General features: G+C 35.8%; 1 protein-coding gene across 1 annotated transcript in view; it reads left to right on the top strand.

Moving 5' to 3' along the window:
• The window catches only part of TRAPPC9 (trafficking protein particle complex 9), a 69,212-nt gene that overhangs the window by 43,047 nt on the left and 6,063 nt on the right, over window positions 1-20,102 (top strand). Inside the window, exons 9-13 of the mRNA XM_031552977.1 lie at window positions 516-661; window positions 4,082-4,167; window positions 12,300-12,426; window positions 14,060-14,192; window positions 17,937-18,100. Coding sequence (XP_031408837.1) covers window positions 516-661; window positions 4,082-4,167; window positions 12,300-12,426; window positions 14,060-14,192; window positions 17,937-18,100 — 656 coding nt within the window. The remainder of the gene's footprint in view (window positions 1-515; window positions 662-4,081; window positions 4,168-12,299; window positions 12,427-14,059; window positions 14,193-17,936; window positions 18,101-20,102) is intronic.

Here is a 20,102-nt window from a genome sequence, read left to right as displayed (position 1 = left end):
CACTGTGGTGGGATGCGTGTGGCAATTAGCAAAAATAAAGGTTTTTCTATTAATTTATTTTTTTTCCGATCAGCAATGGAAGACCAATGGTTTCCTTGCTTTGTATCACAGGAATTTTGGTCCAACAAAAGATGGTTTAATGAATCAGTCCTTTCTTGTCAGTTTGTAATTGCTTTATGATCTTTAAATGAGACCTCTCCAATTCCTGTGACATTTCCTTCCTTCCAGATGCAATTTTATGTACTTAAACTGTTTTATTCACTTTGAAGAAGTTCTTTATTTGTGTTACATTGTCCAGTGAAATTTTGTCTGGCTTTGGCTTGGCTTTGTTAAATATTTGGTTGCTTTCTGGAATTTCAATGTTCCTATAATCCAGTTCTCACTTATCTTGGAAACTAACAGCTGAGTTTCAAATCCCTTGCTAGTTTTGCATTTGATGCTTTCTCTAGAAGATGTTTTTCCTTTGGTATTTGCTTTTAACATGACCTTCTATAAAAGTTATTTTTACTTAACAGATCTGTGAAGCTCTTGAACCTTCCCACCAGTCTCCGACCTCACAAAATTAAAAGTCTACTTGGTCAGAATGTGTCAACCAAAAGCCCCTTCATATATTCTCCCATTATTGCTCATAGTCGTGGGGAAGAGCGAACTAAGAAAATAGGTAAGAATGTTTTCCAATATTTCACGTTATTTTGTTAAATTGGAAATTCTATCTTGATCAGGGATAGCAAACCTGAATTTCTTCTGAATTAATCAGTTTTTTAGCCTGACATTCCAAAAAGTAAAAGTTTTTTCTTCCCAGTGACTTTTGAACCTGTGGAAGAGTTCAGCTAGGTGAGAAGTGGGAAGAAAGTCACATAGCTGATCAGATTCATTTTCAGAGGAGCGGGTGCTCCTCAGTACACAAACTTTGTACTACCTGGAAGTTTGGATGGACGTGGTAACAAAGTGTGACTTTGCTGCAGTACTAATTTGATTTCAAAAGATGGCTAATAAAGGAATTAAAAAGATGTAGATCCGATGCTATCTCCTAGAATATTTATTTGGAAAATATTTCTTTACATCTTATTTCTTTGTTTCTCTTAATTTATGATGTTATATTTCTTTCATTTAAATAAAATCCTATTGCCAGTCTTAACATACAGTTGTTTTATGCAGTATTCCTGTTCCCTCAGGGATTCAAAGGGGAATCTCCATTTTTTGGTGGCAGTGCAAGTTGGTACCACAGGAGTTTTAAATTATACAGTTTCTCCTTTTAGTTAGCTTGTTTAATATAAGAAGAGCTGAGCTACTTGTGATGCTTTTTAAAGCTTTTGTCTTTTGAAGTACATAGCCAGCACATTTACTTTTAAAACCTCTAATGTTTGGTTGAAAAATTTTGCAAAGAAAGGAATGTACAAAACAAAACCATAGTACCATTATAACAAGGAAGAATCTTTGAAGATAACATGGTTGTTTTTTTTAACATGTATTTGATCTACTTTAATTAGAAATAACAATAATAAATGGTCTGTGTTTTTATTATGGAAACCAAAAGGGAAACAGAGCTCTTCAGAAAAGTCTTATGTTTTCAGCTTTTAAGCTTTCAACGTGATAAGCTTTTCTAATTGAAAACAATGAATTGGATTATTTTATTCTGTTTAAATTGATTTAATGTGTGCTAGTCATGAGAAATAAACCTCATCGTTTAGGACACAAAGGGATTTTTGTTATAAAGTCCTGATAGTCTAAGTAGTGCTGCTGGTAGTATAATACAGCTCTATTAGAAAGTCTTGCAAGTAATCTCTCATATCTACATGCAGATGATGTAAGTACAGATCTTAACCTTGCACCATATAACTGGATTTTACCTTTCCTTTCAAAAGCTTTTCCTCCAGGGCAGCAATTTTATAGCACTGTCCTGCTCTGTTTTATGTAGATCTTGTGGGAAGCAAACTGTAGGGAGCAAGTGAGGACTCTTGGTGCTGATGGTTTCTGAGTGAATGAGTTGACACAACGTGTAGTACTTGTTTTCCTGAAAATAAATGTCAATAGTTTTGTTGGGGAGGTAGCTTAGGGAGTATTTGACAGTGAGAAATTGGTCAAAGCTGCAAAAATATAAGAAATGAGCCCAGGATCTTATTCTCTTTGGGAGAAAATAGATTAAAGCATAAGAGTTCTAATGATTTTGTTTGTTTTGAGTAAAACTTAGAAAGTAATTACTTTTCAGTGTGTTGTTTTTTTTTTTTTTCCTCAGTGATTTACATTTTCAGAGTTCCTTTATGTGGTTGCCTTGCATGCATTTTTCAAAAAAGGAATTCTGATCCTCTGGTAGTTCTTCTAATCTGGAAATTACTGTAATTTGCAAGGGCTAAAATGCCCACTTCAGTTCATTGTTAACCATAATGGGGGTTCAGTGCTTAAATAGCTTTGAAACTGTGTGACAGCCCTCAAGAGAAGCTACCAGTTCTTTTGGGGACTGCAGAGTGCAGAAGACTTTGGACACTAATGAATTTATTAGAAATAAAACAGCACAGACAACAACTACAAAACATCCCATGCAAATGTGCATTTGAACATATAGTTTTAATCTACTGTTTTACTTCCCTGATTTCACAGTAATATAAGCTGTTAATATCTCAGAATGTATGCTGTTAATTTCTAGTAGTGTTAATTGGACTTAAACATTTGCATTAAGCACATCTCCCTTGAGCTCTCTAACACTGCTTGCAAAATGTAATCAGATAGTGATTGTGAATGTGCTGTTAGAGTGCAGATGGTTTTAATTGTGAGTTACAGTCTTAATAATCCTGTTTTTTACAGAACATTTTCTAATATCCTAGAAAAAAGAGCGTTAATAATGTGTTAAAATCACTGTGTAAACTAGTTAAAAGTTAATCTGCATGCATTATAGATTAGATTATGGTCATGATTTATTTAATCTATTTAATGATTATTTTAAAATCACCTTTTGTTTATTTGGACTGTAGGTCCTTACCTTGTATGGCAAATGTCACATTCAGTATAAAATCTGAATGTAGAGTGCACGTGGTTATGGTGAGAAATCCAGGAAGCAGAAAGGAGCGCCACATGGGCTGAAAAGATTATGGAGCTGTGGTGCCAAATAACCCTTTGTGCATGGAGTAGCCCACCAGAAATGGTTTATGTGCCACAGACCTCCCTTTCTTAAATTCCTTACCTCTTAAATGCAACCAAAAACTCCAAAATTTGACACTTAGTGTGGTGAATTGTCCTTAAAGCTTGAACTCTGTAACTTATGGCAGGGTAGGTCAAGAAATAAGCTGCCCTTGCCGTTTCTACTTACTGGTCACGAGTCTTTCCTAAATATATCCAGAAATTAAACTTAGTATCTTCTGTTATTGCTTAAGTCTACCTTTTGTAACCATTAATCAATCAATAAATAATCAGCAATATTATAATATTAAAATTAAAAAAATATTTCTTTCGTGTCATCTTCCCCTCCCACAGCATTTCTCAAACTTCTTATTGTGTTCTGTGGGAAATCAGTAGGAAGAAAATGGAGGTGGCATCTTGCTGGTGAGCAGATGCTTTCTTCTTAATTTAGAACGATCTTTAATTTACTCCATATTGTTAAATATGTATAGGTGAAGATTTTTTTCCATGATTTTCCATATCCTTTTTTCCTTTGGTGTTTATTCCCTATCCGGTTGCTTTTTGACTGAGCCTTGATACAAGGTAATGCCTACTTTGGGCCCACCACCCAGTATGGAAGTCCTGAAACTTTCAAATGGTTACCATTAAGGAAGTGTTTAAGTACTCTTTTGAAATGGTGCCGGAGTTAATTTTGCCAAAGTAATGTTGGCACAATGTGTTGTTGGGCTCTGGAGCACTACTAGCATTAATATAATAAGCCTTTAATGAACGCTTCCAGTCCTTTAACGCATTGCTTTGCAGCTTGTATCTATTGGTACTTGAGTAGGACTTGGGCTATGCAGATCATAGAGAAGTGTTAATGTCAAAAATAAAGATAATGTAACACTCTGACAGCTCAGCTGCTGCTCATTTTTATAACACTACGAATAGGCAATTCCTGCATTAATTCTGTACTCATTTCGTGTAGACTTCCAGTGGGTCCAGGGAGATGTGTGTGAAGTTCAGTTGATGGTGTACAACCCTATGCCTTTTGAGCTCCGAGTAGAAAACATGGTATGTATCTTCAAAAAAAATTTTCTAACTTCTTCACTAGGTTAGAATTTTAATACCGTTTTATACAAATCAAATAGTTTAAAATCTGTTTTAGTCAGTATAGCGTCAGTTTAACAGTGCAGCAGTGTAAGTTCTCTCACATTTTTGCAGTGGTGATGAGGTACTGAATTGAAATGTCTGCTATTTGGAGAGTTAAAATGCTTTACTGCTACTGACCTGTGAATCAATTCTGTATCTTTCTGAATTGATTCAAACTCATGCTAACTAATTTATTTATGCTGGTTTTCAAGTAATAATAATATTCTAAAACCTAATAATTAGTGTATTCTTCCTCCTGTTACTTGTTTTTATCCTAGCTTTACAAATTCCCACGTTGACCACATTTTTGCAAAAAATGAGGAGTGAAAATAACTCGTTCTGAGAAACTTTGATTTATAATGGATGCTTCAGTGTATGGATATGCTATTCCCAAGCATATATGTTATTTGCAACCACTGGATGCTAAATTGATGAGATGGAATTGGGGGAAAATAAGGCTAAAACACCAGAGAAGAGTCTCAGGTTAGAAGGTTCAAGCCCAAGCTCTCTACTGAAACTCAGTGGATTTTTTTTTCCTTATTGCAATTAACAGGACTTTTTAAGGTTATTATCTCTTAAAAGGTTAAGCATCCTTTAATTGCAAAGCCACCTTAGTCTCCAGTCACTCCTAATCCAGTGTTATCCTTAGTTGAATACTTCCACCTTTTCCCCAATATTTAATATTAATATCCTTTAAATAATAATAATAATATCCTTTAAAAAAGGAGTCCCGACTCTCACAACCCACAAAGTAAGTAAAGCTATGTCAGTAAATTAGGGTGTATTTATATGCTCAGGATTTTTTTCTTTTTTTTTTAATTGATAGTTGTACTGCAGTGGCTAGTCAAACAATTAGACCTAAATTACAGGTAATATGCCACATATGATATTTTTTCCACAGGAAATGAGCACAGCCAAGAAAACAGTTTTAAACTGGAAAGAGGTAGATTGGACTAGGTATCAAGAGGAAAGGTTGTAGTTTCTTTCTTGGAAGCTAACATACTCGGTTCCTTCAGCAGCATTTTGTCTTATGCTTACAGAGGTATTCCAAAATGTTAGGAATGAATAGAAAAAGTAATGGTAAATGTGTGCATGAAAAAGGACTCCACGTAAAAATTATTTTAAGAACGTTTTGATTTATCGTCTGTCTTGTGTAAGTAATGATGAAATTATATATTCAAAATCTTTTTGGATAAATTCTTAATGAGGAAATTTCTTGTAAGTGGCTGCATACGCTACAGAATTTGGAATACAGTTATTTATACGAGTGTGCACTTCATCCATTCACTGTGAAAATTAATTGTAATATTATGAAAACTACAAGCTAGATAGTTATCTTCTGAATTAATACTGCATTTCAGTTTCATTGGTAAGCACCGGAGGAAGTAGAAATGCAGACTAGATACAAATAATTGAAGTGATTAACATAGTTCTTTAGTCAGTGTTCTAAAAATAGAGTGCTTTGAGAAAATCTGCTGTGCACTAATGTTGTCTAATTGATAGAAATGAGTTGATTTTGCTTCATTTGTGCGGGATCAGGAATGTAGGCAGCAAATGAGGACAGCAATTACTCCTCTCAATTCAGTGTTTGAGAGACAATGTCTTCAGCACCAAATGTTGAGCTCCCTGCTTAGCAGCAATACATATGGACTGGTGTCAGTGCAGCAGCATAGGACGAGAACTGCATCTGTTCAGTCTGAAGAAGAGAGGAGTAGTGGGTAATTCCTGTTGCTGTCCTTCCCAGTTGGGAAACTGCGATGAAAACAGAGCGGGACTCTTCTCAGAGGTGCACAGCATAATTTCCCATGTTGCAGCAATGGGAAATTTTCCTAATAGAAAAATTCTATTTTGCCAATGTCTCAGTGGCCATACAATAGAAGGAGGTTTCTGAGAGGGAATAACGGATCACCGTCTTCAGAAATCTTCAAAACTTGAGTGGATAGGACAGTGAAAAAACCTATACTGATATGAAATTCGTTTCTGTTTGGAGCCATGGATTGGGCAAGAGGACCTCTGACATTTCTATCCAGTCTGACTTGTTTTGATTTTTTGATGTTGTTTGTGGGTTTACTAGTGTGTGGAAATAGTTATTACTTGATCACAAGAATGAAATTCTTCTGGTTTTATTTTAATAATTCAGAACGTTTAATATTTTAAAAAGTTTTATTTTATTATTAATGTGTGCTCATGTCTGCAGTCCCCGTGCCTTCTTGTTGTCTGATTTCTTGTAATTTTCATGTTCTTTCACATTATTTAGCCTCAGAATCATATCCTTTTCATTTAGTGTCAGTTTTAGCTTGTCTGGCCCACAACCTTTTCCTTCTTTCTGACTCAGCACCTTACCTGTGCAGTATGACTACTCATTCAACCTTGTTTCCAATGACTGACAGTGCTTTGAAATCTCCATTGCGTGATGTCCTTTGTTTCCCTTTGTCATGGTTCAATTCTTCATCATTGCGCAACTGTCTTGAAATCTATAGTCACACTCTATTTTTTTTCCTTATTTTCCCTTTCCATTAACTTTAAGTTTCATTTGTTGTTGTTTGAGCTTGCTTTTGCATGTTAAACTCTAGAAGCATTGGTCCAAACTTTTCTAAGTACTTTTGTTCTTACATATCATCCTGCTTGTTATGGCTGAAAGTTTGGAAGGTAGTCAACATAGTACTGACATAAAGCACTGATATAGAGCACAAGTTATTTAGGAGAATGGTTTCCCGCTGAAAGGCTTCTCTGTTGTTTTTTCTTTTTATTATTTGAAATAGCACTCATAGAATCACAGAATGATTAGATTTGGAAGTAACCTTTAAGATCATCTAGTTCCAACTTCCCTGCTGTAGACTGGGACACCTGCCACTAGACCAGGTTGCTCACAGCCCCATCCAGCCTGGCCTTCAATGCTTCCAGGGAGGGAGGATCCACAACCTTTCTGGGCAGTGTGTTCCAGTGTACCACCACCCTCACAGTAAATAATTTCTTCCTAGTATCTTGACTACATCTACCCTCTTAGAGTTTAAACCCATTTTCCCTTGTCATGTTGCCAGATGCCCTTATAAAAAGTCCCTCCTGTGGGCCCCTTCAGGTGCTGAAAGGCCGCTATAAGGTCCCCCCTCAGCCTTCTGTTCTCCAAGCTGAAAAGCCCCAGCTCTCTCAGCCTGTCCTAGTAGGTGAGGTGCTCCAGCTCTCTGATCATCCTCATGGCCCTCCTCTGGACCTGCTCCAACATCTCCATGTCCTCCTTGTGTTGGGGGCCCCAGAACTGGGTGCAGTACTCCACGGGGAGTCTCACGAGAGCAGAGCAGAGGGGCAGAATCACCTCCCTCAACCTGTTGGTCATGCTTCTCTTGATGCCATCCAGGATTACTGCTAAGTATGCTTAGTTTATATAAGAGGCATGACTGATCAATATTATTCAGGTAAAGAAGCTCTGTAAAGTCAAAATGTTGACTTTTTTTTTTTAGTTTCCTCAAAATCTTTTGTTCCATAGTCCCATGTATTCCAGAGTTGGAAATCTCTTTAGATACCTGTTCTTGGTGTGTGTCTCATTTCTTTGTGACCTACCTCTTTTCTCTATCCTGATTTTCTTTCGTCCATATAGTGGGAAGACTCATCAATGACAGTGATGTAATGCTTATAAAATGGCAAATAAGAGTATTTAATCACGGAATACAGTGGGAATTAGGTCCAAAAACTAAATATTTTGTTCAGTGAGGTAAAGTAGGGGTGGTCAGAGGCGGCACTTTCATAAACTTTAGCAGATAGCTTAAATAAACATAGAGGTAAATACGATCCTAACTTACTTTATCCGCAGTGCATTAGACTGAATATTATTTTTGCTGTCCTGGTGGTGGGATCCAAGTCAAGAGTAAATTTGATGTTCAGTTGTAAATAAGTATACATACAGCTTCACATTTTTCCAGGAATGTTGATACCTGTTTAGACTTGTTCAGACGTGTGAATGAATGTTAGCCTCTGTCTTAAACCTTTTTTCTATCTGGGAAAAAATGACCTTTTTTGGATTTGAAACCATCAGAAAACAAAAAAATTCTGTGAAATCTCTGGCAGATTTATTTCATGTCTTGGAAATAATGTTGAAGCTTTAAATCCTGGCTAAATCTGGTGACATCTGCTATTAAAATAGAGTGCATATGAAGATACAGCACAAAGTCTGTTAAGTCTGGAAGATTTTAACTACTTTTTTTCTCTGTTTCTCAAGCTTCGTATTAAAGGCAAATACGTTGTCTTGAGAATTTCTATGAGAAATTTTGAGGGAATGTTATTTATTGAACTAAATTATTTATTTTGTGCACTTACTATAGAAATTGTGGCTTTCTTATAATCACCGTGATGATAGATACAAAGCAGGTTAAGTGGTATTTAATAAATTCTTATTGTGGAACTGAAAAATACTGCCACAACACACAACGTTTCTGGAGTTTGTAGTTTAAAAAGCTCATAACTCTAAAAGAAATTTTTTCTTATATGATTCTCATTGTGTTTGGAGACGTGTTTGTTTCAAGACAATTTAAGTGTAGTATTTTGATTAATGATGATGTAAAAATAGAAGTTTTTTTTTTGTAAACTGCAAAAATGTTATAAGCCATGAGCCCTTTCTGTGTTTAAAAATAACACATAAAATATTGAAAAATCTTTATGTATAAGCACTCCCATAATTTAGCTTATGCTCATTCAAATTTATGGAGTTCACATCTTCTGTTTCTGCCCTCTAGGAGAATATTTACTTACTGACAGGGTGTGTGTTGCTGAAGCTATATTGGGCAAGAAAATACACAAAAAAACGTGGAAGGAAGAAGGTGAAAATGGTCATGTTTGATGTATTCTAGGTCTGCTTAAAATAATAGTGCTAGAAATAGAGGGAGAAACACTCTTTTAAATAAATATTTGACAACATTGTGTAAAGTATACTTAATGAGGAGACTAACTTGGGCAGTGCTACTTGGGAAAGAAAGCGTGAGTAAAAAAGAAAGTAAAGCTTAAAAAAGCAGTTAAATGCCCATGTTATTTTAACTGCATCCCCAAAAGCTACCATTTACAGACAAGTTGTTTTGTTTCTCTGCAACTAAATGGAGATTTGAAGTTATTGAGAGGTGAGCTATAGCAATAGCTTGAATATACTCACTCTCAGACAATTTAGGTTGTTATAGAATATAGAATATATCTATTTATATAAATAAAAATCTTTTTTTCTCCTGATTTATACATTTCCTGGAGGGAAACTTGCATACAGATGATCGTATTTTTCTACTTGCTCAGAAAGTAGTTACTAAATATTATTGCTGAAATATGGTATAGTATTCTAGGGGAAAGAAATCTGACACTTGAGTATTTTTGCTTTCATTTTCTGTCCCTCCTTTTTCCATTTTTCTTCTCATTCTTCGTTTCCCTTTTTCTGCACCAGATATGTTTAGTTAAAGGGAATAACAGCAGTTCAGTTTTGATTTCATTTATCTAAGCAGTTTTAGGCACCAGAGGGCAATGTTTGGCAAAAATTGCTGTATTCTGCTTTCTGGGTGATAGCAATGTTGGAAATGTCTTTCAGACACTCTAGATTACATCACTGTCTTTTCAAACTTATTTGTGTGGTTCAAGTTTGAAGAATAAGTACATCGATTTCACTTTATGTCTGTTAAACCAAGGCTTTGTTGAGGCTTACATTGTTTTGTTTCCTTGCTTGTTTTTCATTTTGATGACCTTTTATACTTTTTTGATACTTTTACATAAATATTGTAAGTTTTAATGGATGGTAAAACACTCATAATGAGAGAAATAAATGCTCCACTCTACTTCATGTGGTAAAGCACTTGGGGCTCTTTAATTTTTTAGACGAGGAATAATCTGTGCTTAGAGAAGATACTTGACATTTCCATTGCATTCTCTTAAAACATTTTTTGGAGGTTTTTTTTTGGTTGTTGTTGCTAAAGAATAGACTGAGGATGCATTTGTAATACATTTTAAGCAAAATACATCCTGGTGAGGACTTACTTTGCTTTATCAGTTATCTTGAGGTCAGCATGCTGTGTTTGTGATCCTCATGAACCAGGGGTGTCATTTTGATGCAGTTTCAGGGAGTAGGCAACAGTGTACCTGTATGTAGATCTTCTTTCTTTTGCTCCTCTATTGTTAAAACATTTTATTACTAATGATTGCTGGAGTGTAGTAACTCATCCTTCTTGTCCATAAGCACGCCGTTTCCTTAGGAATGTACTTTATGAATTGAGATTAAGGTATTTTCCAATTAAGAATTAGAAACAGAAGATTGCTAGTCTGCCTTTTACAGCAGATGTGAGCTTTAGAGGTGCACCATTCGGAATCCTATTGAATTAGAATTGAAGTAATGATAGGTGTTTTTGAAGGTGTTTTTGAAGCAATACCAGTGTGGCTAGCATTGCTGCTGCTAAACTCTTTGTTCAATCCTCAAATCCCTGTGTGGTTTTCTCTGCCTCAAACCATAAGCTTTTTTTTTCATATGTCATTACAGAAATAGTATCTTTTATATGCTCTTGAATTCCTGTGAAGCATCTCGACACACTTAAGTTTTAATCTAATTGTGCTTACTGCATTAATTGCTAGAGAGACTAATATTGGATATCATAATTCCCTATCCCCCTCTCTCTATATAAGCAGCTAGTAACTTAGACTCCTGTATTTTACAATACATTTCTTACTTTTAACAGTGTGTACTGTGTTCAAGCATCTTAAATTCATTAACTGAACTTAAAAAAAAGTGATTAATTTACTGAGGAAATAATGCCATGTTCTAGAAATAAATGTATTTTTGGTTGCATTTCTTATTTTGTGCCATGTTTTTACGTCAGGGTGCTAAGAGATTTCTCTGCCATACACTAAAGGAATAAATGCCAATTGTATCCTGGGCTCCATCAGAAGAGAGGTGGCCAGCAGGGACAGGGAGGTGATTGTCCCTCTCTACTTTGCCCTCGTGAGGCCCCATCTGGAGTACTGTGTCCAGGTCTGGGACTCCCAATACAGGAAAGATGTGGAGCTGTTGGAGAGGGTCCAGAGGAGAGCCACAAAGATGATCAGAGGACTGGAGCACCTCTCCCACAAAGACAGGCTGAGGGAGCTGGGCTTGTTCAGGCTGGAGAAGAGTAGCCTGTGAGGAGACCTCATTGCAGCCTTCCAGTATTTAAAAGGGGATTATAAACAGAAGGGGAATCAACTTTTTACTCGGGCAGATAGTGATAGGACAAGGGGGAATGGTTTTAAGCTCAAGGAGGGAAGATTTAGATTAGATGTCAGGGGTAAGTTCTTCACAGAGAGAGTGGTGAGGTGCTGGAACAGGCTGCCCAGAGAGGCTGAGCATCCACCATCCTTGGAGGTGTTCAGGACCAGGTTGGATGGGGCTGTGGGTAGCCTGGTCTAGAGGTTGGTGTCCCTGCCTGCAGCAGAGGGGCTGGAGAATTGATGATCCCAAGCCATTCTATGATTCTTTGAAATCATAAGGTCTAACTGCAAACATTTTGTCTTGATGGGTGGTCAACTTAGTGAGGTGAATGCCTTATTCAACTCCTAATTTAGACTTCTGTCTTAGTTAGAAAAACTAGGCATAGTTTATTATCTGTAAACACTCAGTTTGTTCCTTCCCTACAAATAAATCTTTTCTGGCCTGGAACTTTAATTAAAGCTAAGGAGGAACTGTTATTGATGTTTGATTTTCATTGTCCAAAATGTAAGCAAATATATGTTATGTCACGAGTCCAATTAAATGTGGTTATAAAAAAAACGCCTTGCAGATTGTATCACTTGTGCGGTTTTTTTTGCTGTGTTTTGGGTGTAAATTATTTATATTTCATATATCATTCTCAGCTCAGGCACATCCTGAAGCACGCACTTCTCTACTGAATACAAATCTTGCAGTAATTCTAGAAAGCTGCTTAAGTCACTGGAACTTTAAACCAAAGCAACTGCTATGTGCAAATTTGAATAAACCGTAAAAGTTTGGATGATATATTGCAAGGGATTAAATCTTAAGTGTATATCATAAATGGATTTATCTGTGTTGTACAACTTTTTTTCAGGGTCTGTTGACAACAGGAGTAGAATTCGAATCTCTTCCTGCAGCCCTTTCTCTACCTGCAGAATCTGGTTTGTATCCAGTAACTCTTGTTGGTGTTCCTCAAACCACTGGACAGATCACTATCAACGGTAAGGGATCTTTTTCATCATTCTGTCCTGTATTTTGTGTGTCTGTGAGTGATGGTATAGCACAATTCAAGTTGATGTGCTTTACACATTTACCACTCTGAATTCTCCTCAATATGTAAAACAAAACAAAACAAAAAATTAAGCAGAACCACAAATATCACTATTTGATTTGCTAGACTTCATTAAAACCATAGTATGATGCTAAAAAATCATTTGGTTGTAATATTAACAACATATATTTACAATATCTTCAGTATGAAAGGAAAAGGATAATGAACTCGAACTCCATCTTAGCAATGTTTTCATTTGTAAAGCTTCAGAGAAAAATGGCTTGAACTTTTTCATGAGAAGGCAGAAGATAATCTTTCAGCTCCTTTTTCTTAATTAACCATTTTCATGTAACATTACAGAAATTTTTGCCAGTTGCTTGTGTAGAAACAATTTAGCTGATGTGTGTAGTCTGATGAAGTCAAGATGTCATTGCATTCATAAAGCTAAATGGAATTGTCTTCCTAGTAAGCGAAGAGAATTAAAGAACTTTTTTTAGAAACCTGGCAGATGAGACTCCTAGTAAATGCAATAGATGTGAACATGATAGATGCAGCATGTAGTAGTACTGAGCCATATCAACAACATGAAATTTTGGGTACATACTCTCAGAATACAAAGTAACAGGAAAAGAACTATTTTAGTACAATTCAACACCAAAAGAAGATGGATTTGAACTTGAAGAATGTTTGTTCTCATTGTGTTTTTCCTAAATGCTTTTCTGCCTGCTCATAAAATGATTTTGCTTTCTTTTGTGGTTGTTTTTTTTTTTTTCTTTCAGAAACTATTTCAGTAAATACAGAATAGCATGAAAGCATTCAGGAACATTTGTTCTGTAGTTGTCCGCTTTTAGTTTCACATACTAAAAATGTATTGCAAGCAGAGGAGTTGATTTCTGTATTTGGTTGTTACTTGTATGTCAATGGATTATATTTTCCTTCAGATACAGGTTGGTATATATTGCTTGGCAAGGAATTTGTGTTGAGATATTTGACTGCTAAACTGGGCTTTTAGAGTATAAGCTGTGATATCTCATGGCAAGTGTATGCATATATCCATATTCAATTTTTTAAAAGAATCATTTGCCTTGGGGTTGCATTATCTTCAAGACACTCTAGAGACTGCTGTCAGGTTTTTTTTGGAAGAAGTAGGGGAGTCTCAACATTAATTGAAAGGTAACAAGTTATGTGCACTGGTGGACAATGTGATAAGGTATTGTGAAATGTTGGTCTGTGTAATAAATTTAATAAATGTTATGTTGAACTTGCAATGGTTTACAGAATTTGCCATAACGCGTGGTAAAAATTATAGACAGTATTTTATTTTTTTATTTTTTTTTACCAGTTATAGATATAGAGACAGAAATGTGTAGTTTTTGTATATTATTTATTTAAAAATATTATCTAGGGCACTCAGAAACTTTTTTTTTTTTTAAATATTTTATGTCCTGAGGAGATTCTCCTGTACAGAAGATATTGTTTTAGGTAGCAGAAACACTGGCAAGTTCTGGCAGGTAACATTAGTGTATTAGATCTTCTAGAAAACAAAAGCAATGTACAACTTTTTTTTTTAAACAAAAAATCAGGTTACCATACCTCAGTTTTTGGAGTATTCAGTGATTGCCTTCTGGACAACTTACCAGGAGTCAAGACCAATGGCTGTACTGTTGAAGTCATTCCAGCTTTGCCGAGGCTACAGATCAGTACCTCCCTTCCAAGGTGAGAAGCTGAATAAAATGAGGATTTTATTTGGTAATATTGAAGTGTTAACATTCATAAATGTTCATAAAAGCTGTAGTAAAGGAGTAACCCATGAAGTATTGTGGGTTAGAAGGGGATTTTCTAGACATCATCTGGTGCAGGACATTGCTCAAAGCAGGATGAGCTCTGACAAGCAATGTGTCTTTGATCTTAGATGAGGTTGCTCAGGATATTATCTTATTGTCTCTGACCACACTTGGAAAAGTCTGCCTCTAGCCTCCTCTTTTTCAAAGTGAAACAAACAACTCTTTGAATCTGTCCTTGTATGCGATGTGCTCTGTCATCCTAATTGTCCTGATGCTCCTGTTCTGGATTTCTTCAGCATGTCAATGTTTTTGTTTGATGGGTGTATGGGAACTGCTGAATCATGGCCTGAACCTGTGATTGACCACCTGAGGTGAGCAATGAGTCAGCCTTGGGAGTACAGGTGAAGACAATTCTCCTATGCTGTCAGAAGGGGTGGAGCCTGGCTCCACCTCTCCTAGACCCCCTTTAAGAGCTGACTACCAGGGGAGAAGGATCTCTTTTGGAGATCTGAGTTTTCTCAGCGAACCCAGGATAAGGGTAAGGTTTCCATCCATTCTTCTTTAGTGTGATAACATGTTTAGTCTAACTTTGCTGTTTATTTCTTTGTTATAACATCCATATATTCATTGATTATGCAATAGGGAAGCTCCAAACTAGACGGTATACTGCAGAAACAGTATGTGTAAGAGCTACAGGAAGAATTAACGAAAACAATCTCTTCATATGCTCACTAGACACGTCAATAACATCACATTGTGTGTAAGCTAAATGTGGTTTATTTCTTTTTTTTTTTTCTCTTTTTTTTCTTTAAGCTTTATTTTAGGGTAAAGAATGTGACTAACTCCACAACTTTAGAGAGAACTGGTAAGACACGGATTCAGTTCAGTTTTTGATGAGAGCACTCACCTATCAAGTAGCATGTTGATCAATGTACAAGAGTCTTGCCATCCATCTACCATTTTGTAAATTGTGGAGGATTTTTTTTAATTTTAAGGGCTTCTTTTAGCTATAGATCAGCAAGCAACTTTTTGTTGCTTATTGATTTCTATTCTTGTTCTGTTCTTCAGTATAGTTTACTTAATAACTCAAAGTATTCAGTTTGGCTCTGATTTTTCCATAAATAACTTTACTTATGTGGAATGGGTTGCATTGGTAACATTTTATTGCAAAGACATGAAAGTAATACTCTGATGAAGACAGCAAAATAGTAAAACAGTATAGTTGCATGGCATGCTGGTGAATTGGTTATATAATATTTGCTAGGTATGCAGTCTGTATGGTTTAGCAGTTGTGGGGGAACTGGTAGCTCATGGCTTGAAATGATAATTGAGCACATGGTGAAGGGATGTGGCTGGCCTAGGGAGCACAGGCAAATTGTTTGCACCTGTGTCCCTTATGCAACCAGAAGGGGTGGCCCTGGGCTCATGTAAGGGTCAGTCACTGAAGGGAGAGCATCTTCTGGACCTTGGTTGCTTCTTGCGTAGGCAGTGAGCCCTTTCATTAAAAAATGTGGTTTGAAATACAGAGGGAATTGCAAATATTCTTAAAGGAGCATAATATCTACTCTTTTTGGATGTGTGCTCTACAGAGAATATGGAACATTAACAAGGCTTTCTTTGTATGTTGGAGTATATTTCCTTTTTCATTGGTGCTAAGATTGCTCTTCGTTTCTTCAGATGCTTTGGTTTCTGTGTTCAGTCTCAGCTCTTGTGACATCCTAGCTATTCAGATGTGCTCCTGGCTATCTTGCAGTATGCCAAAGAGGTCTCTCTCTGCCACCACTTTGTCCTTCTCTCAGACTTTGTGACAGTAAATTGCATTACGTAGCTCTTCTAAGCTCTACTTTACCCTCAGGAGAAAGGCACTATAAAGAAATAACAGAATTTACAGTCAGCTGTATAAGATCTAAGTAATTTTTCTTCTTATGTATTGCTGGTATGTTTTATGTTTACATTTGCTTTGAGACCCAACCTACCAACATCTGAGCTGTATTACTGAAAGGAAGTCTTTTTCTGACCGATCACATCAGCTTTTATTGAAGGTAACTTTTCTGAGTTTATCCCCAGTTCATTTATCTTTGAAGTGTTTGAAATAACCTAGATACTGAACTTTGTGAATGACTTCAAGGTTTGTTTGAAGGGTCAGTTAAAGACACGCAGCTCTCTTTCATCTATTCCAGTGTTGGTTGAGCTAAGAGAGATTTTGAGTTGATAATCACATTGGCAACAATAATTCCAGGCCTTTCTATGTGTACCTAACAGTTGTTTTGGAACAGTTGTGTCTTGAAAGATCAGTTTATTAAGCTCAGCTTAGCAGGAGTTTTAATAAATCTTCCTGTGGATTGAGAATGACTTAATAGCTATTTTCTTTATTATAGGTATTTAAACACACGTTCATGAATAAATTTATATGATATAAAAATACTACACTACTGAGTGAGACATTATTGATGGCAAAGGTTTTAAAAAGAGAACGGATGGGGAGGAAGACAAATTCATAAATAAAATTATCCAAGGTTTATTGTGTGGATGAACTTAAGTGACAGGCAGTTCCACAAGATCTAGAAACTTCTGAAGCTTCAGGCCAGTGTGCCAGGCATCATGCCTATTTCCTAGTGTACTGAAACACTTCTGTGGTATTCTTATGCTCAAAATGTTGTTCATGGGCAAAGAGCCAAGAACTTAACTGTTTGCTTGTTAGCAGACTATTAAAGGAATCACTGTTAGTACATATTATTAAGGAAGGAAGAAAAAAAATACCCTGTACAGAATAACGTGTTTTAAATTGTTATGTATGTTCTTCCTACCTGTTCTCCTGGTGTTATTCTCACCCTCCCACTGCTTCTATGGGTCCTAAGGATGGCATTTTCAGTCTGTAGCTGCTGTTACAGTGAGTTGTCTGCATCTGGAAACCTTCACCATGAGGAACGCATGCTGATGTTGTTTTTACTCTTTATATTTTTCCACTTGGAGATACGTGAGGCTATTTCTAGGGTCGCTAATACGCTTTTCCCACCATGCTCTTCCTTCATACGCTAATCTGGTCATTAAAGATATTGTCGATGTCCTGTGTGAAGGTAGGTATATGTTGGTGGAGTTTGGGAATGTTTAACAATGTAAATTAATTTATCCTCTTCTGTAAGTATAAAGGTTTCATCTCATCTGAGGCTTTTTCCGCTGGTTGAATTTATTCTAATTTTTGCAGTATTGATGGGCTGATCAGAAAGCGGTAAAGACTTCAGGATCCTGCAGATGGCTCTCACTGGTATCTGCTATGGCATTCAATTGCTTCCCCCAATTTCCTTTTTTTTTTTTTAGTACTCAGATCTGGTGTTCAAATACTTGGTAGATCAGAAGTCGCTTCTTTTAAGTCTGCTCATTCTGATAACCTTGTTCTCTTCTATTTCTTAATTTTTTTAGAGTTTTTTTTTTAACAGACTTTCAGTCAGGAAGACGTTTTTATGTTGTTTGTGCACAACACTAACATTTATCTTAGTATAAAAAAAAAGAAAATGAACGTGGCTAAAATTAGAATGGAAAATGATGTCAAGTGTCTTCAAGATTTCAGAGCTATAGTTTTTGAGTCTTTGAAGAATGGCTGAGAGAATGTAATAAGTTGGTCAAGCTTTTAATGCGCTTATTGTAATACTCCTTGCATGTTTGTCATGTTTTGTAGGTCCGCTCATACACTTCAGCCTTCTTCAGGAGATGAAATCTCCACTAGTGTATCTGTCCAGCTTTACAATGGAGAGACTCAACAGCTGATCATTAAGTTGGAAAACATTGGAACAGAACCATTGGAGACGTTAGAGGTCACGGCGAAAACAGTCAACACAAAGGGTGTGTATACCATTTTAAAATTAAGAGTAATAATCTTTTTCATAAATAAAAGAAGGACTAGTTATGTTTATAGGATATTTCTTTTAGGTCAGATTAATGCAAATATAATGCCTGTTAAAAACTTCAATTTTTTTTCGTATAAACTTGAAAATAAAAGAGAATGTAAGAATATGCAGAAAGAAAATCAAGGAAAATATGGAACCATCTGTATGTCAAAGAGTCATGTTTTACAACTTCATTTTATTGTTGCTTGGAAAGCAAAAGGAAAAAAAAAACACCTACCTAAAACTTCCTGAAGGGGAAAAGAAAAAAATGGTGAAAAGTAAGATTATTGAGTCTAAATTACTTCTTATATTTGCGTACAGTGATTAGTTAATTAGTTCTAATGGTAATTCATTAATGTTCTACTTGAAGGAAAGGAGATAATTAAGCCTACTTCTAGCTTGCTCAGTAAGTAATAGGAAAATGTGGGATGAAACACTTTATAAAAAAAAAAAAAAAGAGCACAGCACAGATAAAACAAGATATAACACTTTGAGTTAAAAGATTGAATTGAAGATGCAGAAGAAATATGCAGTACATTTCCTGCTTTCACTTCTCCCATATTACATGCTTACATTTAACAAATAGTCTGAGAGGCAAATATCACCTCCTTGTGATGGTCTGTCAACTCTATTGTCCTGTGAGGCATCATTAAGAAAATGATATTAACAGAAGAACTGCAGATGACAAGCAATAGAATCTATACATACAATAGAAAGATCTCATTTGATTGTAGATTTTATTCTGTCAGTGCCAGATGATTTAAATGCGATGTGATACCTGGTCTTTTTTTTTGCTCTTTTCAGCATTCAGGCTTGTCTTTTTTTCAAGAGCATATCCTCTTCTCTGCAGCTTGAGAGACAAGGAGTTGCCAATCATCCAAGAATAGGTTATTTGTCAGGGAGTTGTTACCAAGAATAACTTCAAAAGTTTAAGTAAAATGGTTTACTGTTCTGTTTTAGTAATTTCAAGGTGTGTTCCTACTGTGCAAAGTTCTTGCTATATGTTTGTAAAGGAAAGACTAAATACAGTGTGAGTATTAAATGGTGAAATGAATGTAGTGAAGTGTATTAAATGGAAGTGTACGTGGGTCTTCAAATGTATTAATCAGACTCTTTGTATACAACATGACATAGCTAAAAGGGTTCAGTATTTTGAAAAATAGATTTTTGACAACATTAAAACCTTCGTAATATCACTGTTAGAACAGTGAAGGAATAAGGAAAAAAATTGATGTGCTCAACTGTGTGTTCAGTAGAACTTAAATTTCACTTCATCCTTCGCTTTCTTTCCATATAGTAACTTTTTATTATAAAGCCTCTGTGTATCTGACTACCTCTTGTGTGTTCTTAAGCATGGTGACAATTGTCTTTACTAGAAAAAGGAAAATTTTGGATAAGTAAGTTTTATAAGAATGCTGACTGAAGTCAACATTTTGGAAAACAAAATGAGTTTTGAGAGGAACAAAGTGATACATGTTGAGAGTGTGCTTGTTCAGAAAATAGTCATGTAACTCATGCATTGAGAAATACATATTGTGAGAATAGCAGAGTCAGAGAATTGTAGAAGTCTACTTGGGCAGAAGCATCAGTTAATCATCCAAACTTTTATTGGAAGCAGAGATTTATATTAGGTTACCCAGGGTACTGTCAAGCAATCTTTGGTTCCTTGCGTCACAAAAGTAGTTGAAACTGTCGAAGTAGGACAATGCGTACTTAGTTAACTATGACTTATACCTCCAGCACACATTCATGTAATAAAATGCTGAAAAACACTGTCCATGGTAAAAGAAGTAATGATTCACTTTAAACATGTGATGATTATTTTATTTCTGTTGTGTTAGCAGTAGGTCCTGCAAAGGATAGACCTTTGCCTTTTTTGATGGACTGTTTTTACAGTAATAAATACTTAACTGAAATAGATTCAAATGCATAACGATAGGTTCACTCTGCAGTGCAAG

This window comes from Meleagris gallopavo, chromosome 3 (assembly GCF_000146605.3).
Source record: "Meleagris gallopavo isolate NT-WF06-2002-E0010 breed Aviagen turkey brand Nicholas breeding stock chromosome 3, Turkey_5.1, whole genome shotgun sequence".
Taxonomy (NCBI): Eukaryota; Metazoa; Chordata; class Aves; order Galliformes; family Phasianidae; genus Meleagris; species Meleagris gallopavo.
The sequence above is the reverse complement of the archived record's forward strand: the minus strand, read 5'-3'. Positions and strand labels throughout refer to the sequence as shown.